Source organism: Ochotona princeps, chromosome 5 (assembly GCF_030435755.1).
Source record: "Ochotona princeps isolate mOchPri1 chromosome 5, mOchPri1.hap1, whole genome shotgun sequence".
In the NCBI taxonomy this organism is placed as follows: domain Eukaryota; kingdom Metazoa; phylum Chordata; class Mammalia; order Lagomorpha; family Ochotonidae; genus Ochotona; species Ochotona princeps.
The window spans coordinates 55,247,101-55,259,402 of record NC_080836.1 but is presented as its reverse complement, the minus strand read 5'-3'; the positions used below and the strand labels follow the sequence as shown (position 1 = coordinate 55,259,402).

General features: G+C 36.0%; 1 protein-coding gene across 6 annotated transcripts in view; it reads left to right on the top strand.

Moving 5' to 3' along the window:
* The window catches only part of LNPK (lunapark, ER junction formation factor), an 88,898-nt gene extending 77,684 nt beyond the window's left edge, over positions 1–11,214 (top strand). For 5 of the 6 annotated variants that reach the window (XM_058664662.1, XM_058664663.1, XM_004577037.3 and 2 more), the window contains 3 exons: positions 677–747; positions 1,311–1,481; positions 10,196–11,214. In XM_058664662.1, the coding sequence (XP_058520645.1) occupies positions 677–747; positions 1,311–1,481; positions 10,196–10,428 (475 nt within the window). In that variant the 3' untranslated portion in view covers positions 10,429–11,214. Of the gene's footprint in view, positions 1–676; positions 748–1,310; positions 1,482–2,993; positions 3,077–10,195 lie in introns of all 6 variants that reach the window. The other variant, XM_058664664.1, reaches the window with a different exon arrangement.
* The last annotated feature ends 1,088 nt before the right edge of the window (positions 11,215–12,302 follow it).

The following is a 12,302-nucleotide window of genomic DNA, read 5'->3' as shown; positions in this document are numbered from 1 at the left end:
ACCATTAGCAAGGAGCTGAATCTGAAGTGGAGCAGCTAGGAATGAAGCCATGTAAACATGAGATACCAGCACCACAGGTTGAGGATTAGTGTGCTATGCCACTGCACTGGCCTTGCTTAGCTTATTTTTAATTCACTTTGTAAGTTACATTAAAATTTTTCTAGAAAAATTTTACTTCTTTATTTAAATGTCAGAATTACACAGAGAGAGGGGCAGAGACAGAGGGAGACACCTTCCATCTGCTCTTCCATTTCCCAGAATGGTTGCAAAGGCTAGTGCTCTGCTAGACCAAAACCAGGAGCCTGGAGCTTTTTCCCCGTCTGCCTCTCCCATTGCTTGCCAAAGAGTACCAGCAGGGAGCTGAATGGGAAGTTGCACAGCCTGGAAGGGGAACCGGTGCCCATATAAGATGCTGATTTTGCAGCTTAATGGGTGTCAGCTTAACCCATTTGCAACAGCGCCAGCCCAAAAATTACATTTTTCAATATTTGAAATGGTTTTGGCTAATTTTGGCTTTTGTTTAAAGAGTATTGTTAATGTTTTACTAAGTAATGTCTAACATGTTTGGCATATTTAGCCATGTTAAAATTTAGTTCAGCAAGAAAGACTAAACTGTAGCCTCTCTCATGATGTTTGCCTACAATTGTAACTCATCTGCTTTTTTCTTTTTGTGTAGGTATGCACTTATATGTCAACAGTGTTTTTCTCATAATGGCATGGCTTTGAAAGAAGAATTTGAATACATTGGTAAGAAGTGTTGAGCAGTTAAATTAAAATATATTACCCTTGACTATTTAATTACATGCCATTGTAATAGCATTTTACGTTGGATATTGTGTCTGTGTACACTGCCAGGTACTCTGAGTGGGAAGGAAGGCAGATTTCTTCCTCGTACAATACGTATCTAGTTGTTTTCATAGTTTATTGCTTGTCAAAATCACCTGACAGACTTGACCAAGACCCACCTACAGAGTCTGATTTAGTTGATCTGTGATATGTCTGTATCAGCATTTTTAAACTCTGTACAGTGTGAATTTGTTGTTGTTAGTACTTTATTGCTAGTATATTGCTCTGTAACTTCTACCTTTTCTGATTTAAAGTCAGTGTTTTAATACTAGTAATAAGCAAGTGAGCTTTAGAGTTATTTTGGGTTTGAACACTTACCATAATATTATTAAAAGAATGTGAATTTCATGAGCAGTAAAGAACTTGAAGGGTCCTTTGTTTGGAAAAGTAGTTTTCTGAGTTACCTATTAAGTCCTTGCACTTAACTTTGATTTGTGGTTTCATTTTTCAAAAATCTTCTGCAGCTTTTCGGTGTGCCTACTGTTTTTTCTTGAATCCTGCGAGAAAAACTAGACCCCAAGCTCCAAGGCTTCCAGAGTTTAGTTTTGAGAAGAAGCAGACTGTAGAAGACCCAAGTGTAGTTGATCCTTTGCCATCAGGAAGTTTGCCTCCATCGGATAACCAATTTAATGAAGGTATAAATATTGTCAGTTAAATAGCTTTATCTGTTAAAAAATGTGTGCTCTTTAACAATAATAAAAGCATAATGATTTTTAATAAAAATGAATTTGTCATTTTGCAATTTGCATGGGTCGGCAATTGCTCTGATAGGCTTTTTGTGATTCACGTGATGTGCTTGTTTTAAAATACAGATTTTATTGTGACAAGCAGCTGCTTGCATTAGCCAGATAAATGTCTGTGAGAGCGAGCACTCCTAATAGCTGTTGAAGATTTGACTAGTTCTGATTTCATGGGCTCATTGTTTCAATTTATCTGAGTTAAGATGATTATTGGAACCATGTAGATTACTATTCATAAGATAAAGGATGTAAGATTTGTAGATAAAATAGGCTTGTCTACTACTTGAATCAGTAGAAATCATCAGAAAGCAAGCAACTTTGAAATTGAGAGTCTTCCTTGTAGTTTTTGTATGACTGTAATCAATATGACTGATGTTCCATGAAGCAGTTCATAGATGTCCATGAAATTGACATTGCCTTTGATATAAAATCTGTCTTATTTTAGAGAAACAGAATTTATCAGACTCTGTTTAATGTTAGAATTCATCATGCACTTCTGTTTTGTAATTTCTTGAGGAAGTTTTACTTAAGAAGTGGAAAGATAATATGTAAGATCTAACTATTGTCAAGTATACCTGCTGTTAGTATTTGATCAGCTTTTTGTTCATCAGCTCTGAGTTAGAAAGAATACTGAAATTTTCACATGGGCCGTAAAATTCTGGTGCTATACCTGATATAGAAAATATGTACATTGGATCTGTAGTTCACATAATTTATTTACTTGTCAGTATTCCTCCTCTTTAATTTCTAGAAATTTTCATTTACTTGTATTTGGTTTATTTTTCAAAAAGTGTTGAATATTGCAAAATTATCTGGGAATATTATGAGGCATTAAGTTTTAAGATGTAAGAAATTTGAGTATCTATTTTGTGAAATTTGAATACCTTTTTTGTTTATTTGAAGACTGAACCTAAATATGTATGTTGAATTGGGCTTGGCTTTTTGGCTTACTAACAAATACCACAGTAAGTTTGAGCACAGATCGCTGACAGAGTCATATCCACTTCCAACATCGAATCAATGTATTCGTCTTCTCCGGCTCAGCAACGTCAACTCCAAACACAGTGTCAATTTTTTTCTTTTGCTTAAATCATGCTCTGAGCTGCATGCTGTCATATACAAATCATCTGCCTTGCCTTTGCAACTTCTTGGAACTGGAAAACTAAAGAATTTCATACTGAAGATGCCTAGAGGAAAAGTTGAAGTCCTTTCCATGAATAACTTGCTTAGGAAAACTAAACAAATGTTTGAAAGTCAATAATTGGGACCAAGTAAAGAAAAGAAAGGAAAAAACAGCCAGCAAAATAAAAAATCTTGGTAATGAGTCCCATGCTTTCTATCTTGTGCTCAGGTCAAGATGGATAGTTAACAAACACCAGCTATACCTTTCCTTCTCATCTAATCTAGGAGGAGCTATATCCCCGATGTCTCATTTTCTGTCTGAAATCTCCGGAATGAAGTCTAACTGGCTCAAACTCAACCCTAATAAGGTAATGTCGAAAGGTGAAGACTAAATTACAGACAGGGTGTGATTACTGTAGTGCTCAAAAATGGAAGCAACAATTTCATTTGATTGAGACAGTTTCTAGAGTAGTGCCTCTCACGCCTCTTGTTGGATTCATCAAGGCTGCACAAGTACCTTTTCTCCTTGAGCTTGGCAGAAGACAGACCTTCCTTCAAGACTTCTCAATACTGTGGTATATACAGTCACCACTTCCAAGTTGGATTTCTTTAGCAAGTTACCGAAAATATTTCTGATGAACCGATGAATCTACACTGTTTCGATTGCCAGTGGTATACCCTGATTGAAACACTGTTTAACAACAACAACAACAACACCCAAAAACAAAACCTAAAAAAGGAACAGTCTAAAATAGTAAACTATGTTATCTCACTCATCTACTCTGTGCTAATAGTCAGGGACTTCAATTTTTGATTTCTAAATTCTCTGATGACATAGAACTTTGAGAGCTGAGAACACTTTGTTACTTTTAAAATGTATTTGGACAGTTCCTCAACAGCAGCAGCAAATGTAGAAATTAGTGAATTCACAGATGGAATCAAAAGGAAACTTTTTCTATCTTAATTGTTTTTCTAACAATTATTAGTAGCCACTTCAAAGAATGAATATGTAGATTTAATTGAAGAATTTTTTTTCCAATTTTTTACATGAGATTTTGAAATTTAATTTTATCTGTATTCTGAGATTGGAGAAGTTTGCCTTTAGAATGAGGCAGAAGGATTTAAAAATTTCTGGACCATTCTTTAGGACACCATTATGGAATCTTGGAAAATTTTCATCAAAGAAACCTGGAAGAAATATCTCCCACTAATTGCTCATTTGTTTTTGCAAAGTTTTTTTTTTCTTTCTACAACTGTTAACCCAGATACTGTGGTAATAGACAAATGCAAGACATTTACCAAATTTATTTACATCTGTGAGGATACTAGATATAATAAAAAGTTTTTACATTCCTCAGTTTCTGTTATGATCCCATGAGTACTGTAATAATATTTTGATCTCTGTAGAGTTACATTGAAGTGTTTTTTTTAAAAAATACCAGTTTTGCCTTTAAAAATACACGATTTCTAAATGACTGGATATATATCATCCTTTTGCTAGATATAATAATCATTAGAATACTAGCTTTGTATGTGTACAAGTAGAGAGCTTTATGACTAGCTTTTTAAAAATACTGTGTTTTCATTGTCAGTTGTGCTTGTCTATGTCTTACATATTTTTTTGATAGTAAACAGCTTTTATTCAACTGAATGAAATCTAGTCAATACTAGACTAGTTAACTTTATGTAAGGTGAAATTTATCTTGATAATTTGACTTCTGTTCTTCCCTCCCTTTCCTTATGGAAAATACTGTTTTATTAACTTGCAATGAAAAAGGCAAACTCCTATTTTTAGTGTTTTTATTTGATGCTCCAAGAAATTGAGCAATTTAATGGTCTAAATTTGGTTGAATTAGTTGTATGTATCAGAGCCAAAAAGCTTATACATTTGTTTAATTATGTGTGGGTTACTGAAGATATCAACTTGCCCCTATACTAGGTTTTTCCATGTCTATTTTTCACAGAAATGTTGGCTTTCTGAGTCCCTTTTTTAAAAACTTTGACAAAATAGTTTAGTTTTAGGTCATTGCTTAATAATGAAACTCATACCTTGGTTAATTCATTTGTTCAACAATGGTAAATGGTGTTCTGTGTATTGAATACTAGCTGTTTTCTTATACGTGGGTTGCATTTTAATTGACTCTTACTTGTTGAGTCCAAAATGTTGATTTGGGATGAAAGCTATACTTTTGTTCCTTAAATGTAACTAGGCATTTCCCCTGAGGCATGAAAATCTTGTAAAAACTTCCTTTTTTAAAACATTCAAGTTCAAAGACAGACTGTCAATTTCAATTTAACAAAGTTCCTTTGGGTTAGTTTATAATCTACCCAACAAGTGAGTGCTGATGTGTTAGCAGGGTGCAATTTTTTTTAAGATTTATTTTATTTTCATTTAAAAGTCAGATATACAGAGAGGAGGAGAGACAGAGAGGAAGATCTTCTGTTCGATGATTTCACTCCCCAAGTGACTGCAGTGGCTGGTGCTGTGCTGATCCGAAGCCAGGAGCCAGGAACTTCCTCCAGGTCTCCCACACGGGTTCAGGAACCCAAGGCTTTGAGCTGTCCTTGATGGCTTTCTCAGGCCACAAGCAGGAAGCTGAGTGGGAAGTAGAGTTCCTGGGATTAGAACCCGTGCCCATATGGGATCCTGGTGCATTCAAGGTGAGGGCTTTAGCCACTAGGCTACTGCACCAGGCTAGAAGGGTGCGATTTTAATGTTATTAAAGCAAAAAAAAAAAAAAAAAAAAAAAAAAGAAGCTGTTTTGCTGCTAGACCATGATTTCCTTCCAAATTGTTCTTTTAAGAGCTGTGCTAAAAACCTAAAGGTAAGATGAAGTTCTTGCCTGTTTTTGCGTGTGTGTGGCTTAGCTGAGGCAGTGCTATTCATTATAAAATTATACTCAGTTTTACGAGTTGTCTAGCAGAGTTTAAGCTTTACCCAAACAAAAGATACAAGTTTTTCTCTCAAGAATATTAGGAAAGCATAGGGGGAAAGAAGCAAATTCCATTTTTGTTTTTTAATCACACGGATATGTTGCTTTCTTGATATTGTGTTCTGCCAAAGTTAATTTAAAATTTTTCTTATGGGTGGAATTAGGTCATTCTTTGTAGGTTATATTCTTAAACTGGGTCATGCAGGGAAAAGTAGCAGTTTAATTAGTGTTAATGTAAAGACTGCTTTCTCTTTTAGTGTTTTATGCCCAAATATTAACATCTTCTGAAATGTTTTTTATTCCACCAAGCTATTTTAAACTATGAGGAAAACTGTACAATCAATTATTATTTTCCATGATACAGTTTTGTAGGTATAGGGATTTATCCCTCCACCTCGAGTTTCTCCCTCCTTGTTTGCCCCCCGTTTCCCCCTGTATTATCACAGTAGTATAGTTCCTTAGTAACAGTTACAATTTTAACTTTCTACTATTTAAATGTTTCATGACTTGTTAAGTATAGTCAAAGACAGCAAATCGAGTGTCATACTTTATATTTAAATGTTCCATTGGAAGTTCTACTTTTATTGAGGAGTAGAGATGTGTCCTGCAGCATATCCTTATATCCTGCTATGCTAGTCTGCACTATACATTATGAGACTATATGTATGTATTTGTTTACCCTTGTCTATTTATTATATACTTTACAAAAAAGTCTATTTTATTTTTTTAAAAAGATTCTTTATTTTTATTGGAAAGTCAGATATACAGAGAGGAGGAGAGATCTTCTGTCCGATGATTCACTCCCCAAATGACTGCAATGGCCAGAGCTGAGCCATTCAGAAGCCAGGAGCTTCTTCCAGGTCTCCCATGTGGGTGCAGGGTGCCAAGGATTTAGGCCATCCTCGACTGCTTTCCCAGGCCACAAGCAAGGAGCTGGATGGGAAGCGGGTCTGCCAGGATTAGAACCGGTGTCCATATGGGATCCCAGTGCACTCAAGGCAAGGACTTTAGCTGCTAGACCACCACACCAGACCCTGAAGTCTGTTTATATCAGAGAGACCATATTTGTCCTTTTGGAACTAGCTTACTTCACTAAGCATGATGGTTTCCATTTGGAACCATTTTTGTTGCAAATGGTAGGTTTTCTTTATTTTTTTATGGCTGAGTAGTAGTCCATAAAGTAGATGTACCACCATCTCTTTACCCAACCATCTGTTGACAGGCATCTGGATTGTTTCTGTTTGTCCACTATTGTGTGTTGTGCTGCTATAAATACAGGATTTTAGGTTGCTTTCCCATATACATATTTTATTTCAATTAAATACATTCCCAGGGGTGGTTGGTATGATAAATGAATTCTCAGTTGTAAAGCACTCTCCATAATGACTTCCGTAATGGCTGCACTAGTCTACACTTCCACCAACAGTGGAGTAGGGTGTTTTCCCCCACATCCCCAGCAGGTGTTGTTATTAGATTTCTCATTGTAGGCCAATCTCGTTGGAGTTAGGTGGAACCTCAATGTGGTTTATATTTGTATTTTCCTAAAGTCTAGAGAGCCTTAGCATTTTTTCATGTTAGCCATTTGAATTTGCTCTTTTGAAAAATGTCTGTTCATGTCTTTCACTGATTCCGTCACAGGGTTGTTTGTTTTGCTATATTGAGTATCTGAAGTTCTTAAGTTCTGGATATTTATTCCCCATCTGTTGTGTAGTGGAGAAAAATGCACTGTGCTTATTAGAATGGGCAAGTAATACTCTCCCATAGAAACAAAGTAAATACTTTTGAAACAGTTGAGTAAATCTCATTATGAGTACTGTGCTTTAATTATGAAATTTTACACTTAGTTTATTCAGATCTCATTCGAATTACTTTTTAAAACTATGTTACTTTTACTTCAAAAACAGAGTTGCAAAAAGAGAAGACACAGAAAGAGAAAGATCTGCTGTCAGCTGGTTCACTCCCCAAATGGCCACAATTGTCATAGCTGGGCCAGTCCAAATTCAAGAGACAGGAGTTTCTTCTGTTTTGATTTGTGTGGGTTTAGGGATGCAAGCATTTGGGCATCCTCCACTACTTTTTTAGTACATTAGCGGGAACTACATTGGAAATGGGGCAACTTGAGCTCTAATTGGTTCCCATAAGGGATGCTGTCACTGCAGGCAGAGGCTTAACTGGCTGTGCCATGGTGCCAGTCCCTAAATTACTTCTTACAAAATTATATCAAAAGCCTGTCTCTTTTAAATATATATATATATATATTTTTTAAAGATTTATTTATTTTATTACAAAGTCAGATATACAGGGAGGAGAGACAGAGAGGAAGATCTTCCGTCCGATGTTTCACTCCCCAAGTGAGCCACAACAGCCAGTACTGAGCTGATCCGAAGCCGGGAACCAGGAACCTCTTCCGGGTCTCCCACGCGGGTGCAGGGTCCCAAAGCTTTGGGCCGTCGACTGCTTTCCCAGGCCACAAGCAGGGAACTGGATGGGAAGTGGAGCTGCCAGGGCACGAAACGGCGCCCATATGGGATCCCAGGGCATTCAAGACAAGGACTTTAGCCGCTAGGCCACGCTGCTGGGCCCAAGCCTGTCTCTTTTAAACTGACTGGTATCAACATCTTTTTACAGTGTAATTGCTAGTAAATTGTTTTTCTGAGGCTGGCACTGTAATCTAATCACAGAGCTTGCAACCCACATAGGTGCTGGTTCATATTCCCAGCTACTCCACTTCCACTCCAGCTCCCTGCCAGTGGCCTTGGGAAGCAATTGAGGATGGCCCAAGGCCTTGGGCCTCTATTGGAAACCCAGAAGAAAATGAGTAATTTCTAGTTTCAGACCAGCTCAGCTCTGGCTATTGTGGCCATCTGGGGGATTAACTATTGGCTGGAAGATCCCTCCTCTCACTCTCTTGTATCTCCCTTTCTCTCTGTAGCTCTAATTTTCAAGTAAAAATAAGTCTTTTTAAAAAAATTGTTTCTCGGGCCTGGTGTAGTGGCCTAGCGGCTTGAGCACAACAGGATCCCATATGGGCTCTGGTTCTAATCCCAGCATCCCCGCTTCCCATCCGGCTCCCTGCTTGTGGCCTGGGAAAGCAGTCGAAGCCCAAAGCCTTGGTACCCTGCACCCGCGTGGGAGACCTGGAAGAGGCTACAGGCTCCTTGCTTTGGATTGGCTCAGCTCCAGCAGTTGTGGTTGATTGGGGAGTGAAATCATTGGACAGAAGATCTTCCTCTCTTTCTCCTCTTCCTCTCTGTATATCTAACTACAATAAAATAAATAAATCTTTAAAAAAATGGTTTTTCTGTAAATCAATACAGAAAGGAAAAAAAAGCCATAAATATGCTGTTTGATTGTTAAAATTTATTTTCATGTCAAAGGCAGAGTTATAGAGAGAGAGAAAGAGAGAGATCTTCCATTTGTTGGTTCACTCCCCAAATGGCCACAGTAGCCGGAATTTGGCAGTCTGATGCCAGGAGCTTTTTCCAAGTTTCCAACATGGGGCCCACGGACTTGGGCCATCCTCTGCTGCTTTCCCAAGGTATTAGCAAGGAGCTGGATCAGAAGTCGAGCAGCCATTATGTGAATGGGCGCCATTTGGGATTACAGTAATGCACACAGACACTTAACTGACAGTGCAATGGGCACTGGGCTGATTTGGTTAAAAATTTTTTTGTTAATGAAAGAACAGATTTATCGATAAAATTCTAAGATGATAGCCAAGGGGATCCCTCGATACCCTTCCTTTCAGTCAGTCCCATCATTGCAGTAGTTTTTTTGTCTTTTCGTGTGTTCTAAATCTGAAATGTAATATTTACTGGAAATTTTGGTCACTCAAGTTTTTTAATTTAGTTGCTTTGGCTAGTAGTTAAGTGTCTCTTCCTGAAAAATAGTAACATACCAAAATTTTAATAGAATAAACCTTAAACTTTGGTACCTCTCCTATTTCAGTACAGTATTGAGAAAATTTGTCAGACAGAATATTATTATCTATCCAGGACTGTGTTCACTTAAACATGTACAATGGTGAGTTGAATCCTAAATTCTGAGCTTCTGGTTTTTAACTCTGTGTGACATTATTGGTTTGCTTAAGAAGATTTGTTAAGCTATAGCAAATTGTAGAACTTTTGCCTATTAAGTATTGTTCTGTGACAGAAGAGTTGTATAAAACTTACAGTTTTCCTCTGGGTAAATTTTATGAGCATGGATTACAATTGATTGATGGCTCCGGAAGCTTTCCATAGTAGCACTTGGTTGCCCTTGAGCAAAATTGGTCTGCAAATGTCTGTAGATTTTCATTTGCCCTCTCTGCTTTTATTTTCTGCTTGTGATTCTCAAATAGTAACATTCAAGTGACTTAACTGCATTTCTGTCTTGGAGTTGTGTAATATTCTGAATGGTGTAGGGATATAGGGAGTTAAGTACTTATTTTAAAAGATTTTTAAGGACATTGCTAGACCGTTCTGTTTTAGCCTCTTTGTGTGTATATTTTGTTCACCTCATTTAACAGTTTAAACAATTGGATATTCTTAAAGTCTTAAATCTTTATCTTTTCAGAACCTTTAAAAGAGCAAGATGTTCTTGAAAATAGTACAGAGGAAGTAGATGAAGAAATATTAACTCCAGAGCAGATAAATCCGGATGTTGAAAAAGCATCAATCTCAGAGGAACCAGAGAAGAAAGAAGAGACTGAGAGTGAGGAAGCAGTGAATGAAGCTGAATCTACAGTTGCCAGATGTGATTGTATTCCCAACCCTGAACTAAGTGGAGAAGCTTCAGTGACAAAGTAGTAAATGCTTCTACGTGCCTTCAACTGGTTATGTGTAGTCTTATTGATGTTGGTTACTGGTTTTTAGATGGTACTTGATTTCTTCTGTTTTTGCACCTCTGAGTTGATGCTTGATAATATTTGAATTCAGATTGTCTAGCTAGTTCCATATATCAGAGTTGAATCTTCTAGGTATTAATTAAAAGCAAGTGATATCCATAAAGGGAGAATGTTTTAAATGTACAAAGACTCACACTATTTGGATAACTTTTGGATTTTTTTTTTGGTCCACTCTAAAGATAATCGTATTGTTTTCTGTATGTGTAGCTTGTAAATAATATCCATTTGCATAGAAAGAACTTTGGTTAAGAGCAAGTTCTCTAATAGTGTTTTTTTAAGGGAATGAAGAACACTTAAGATTTGGAGAATATTATCATTAAAAATGAATAGAATTTTATCTCTTGAGATATTGCCAGTAGGAGGGAAATGTGTTTAGGTGTTTACATTAAGGGATATGAAAGTTTTTTAACTGTTGCTATTAGACATTGGTACGAATTCTCAATAGGAATGCAATTGAACAGTCAAGTGCAGTGTTTCTTTTTGGTGTCTTTTATTTTGCAGCTGGGCCAAAGGCACATGATGTACATAATTAGTTTATGTTTACATATTAACATATAGGAAATATTTCTGCACTTGACTGTACTTGAATTCTGAGTATTATTTATGCTTGTAAAATAATGATATATAAGTGAATTTTGTGCTCTTGTGTGTATTTTTGTTAAGGAAAATAAAGATTATATGGCAGCAATTTCTTTTGGTTAATATTTATAGACTTTTTCAAGTAGTGTCTTGGTAGATATTTTGGCTATCTGAAAAGTCTTAGTAGGAAGAGCTTATAATACAGTCAATCATAGATCCTGCTTAGAGCAAATTATGATGCATACATTCAGACGTGTTGCCTTTTAAATTCAGAGAACTAAGGAGATTTAGAAGTTCTAATCAGAGGTTAGGTTTTTCTGATTAAGGAATAACTTGGGCCATTTGTTATCTTTTTGAGAGACACTGTTTTGTGAGAACAGGCAGTAAATTGCCAATAAATCATTGGAATTAATACACATACTAAGTATAAGCTGGAAAAGATTTAGAATCATGATAATAATTCATGGACATTAAATACAGTGTCATTATCTTTTATAGTTTTCTTTTGTCTCTTTTCTCTAATATTAAGAATTTGAAATCAAACTGTTAACGCCAGAGAGTGAATATGAAATAATTGTGTGTATGGCTAATGTTCCTAAGTTGTACACAGTTTAATAAAGATTGAATAAAACATTTTTATCACTTAAAATTTCATTTTTTGATTTAATATCATATCTGATAGGTGTTTTTGAGAAACCAAATCTGTTAATAATCTGAGCATCCTGATATAATGACCATAGTTTTCAAATATACAGAATTGGGTTTAAATCCCAGTTCTGTGGTCTCGGGCTAGTCACCTTACATCTGAGATTGTAAAATGAAAGAAATACTGTATTTTTTTGTAGGCTATGTAATAAACCTAGCTCACTGCCTCATAAATTATAGATAATAAGTAATTAATTTCTTGTTGATAGCATTGTTAATATGGAATGGCCTTACAGTTTTTCATGTTGTGGATAACAAAACTTAAAATGAATGAAAATTCAGCTGCTTAAATGAAACAAGTTTCATGTATCAATTTTATTGTATATATGTATGTAAATACTTAGGTTTAGGAAATAAGAAACAAACTGGAACATAATTTTTCTTAAACAGTTTCACCAATTCATTTGTGTTACTGGAAATGTGTAGAATCCCTATATGAAATGTATAGAATCCTTATATGAAAAATTCAAATTCTGATGTACATTGCTTGAA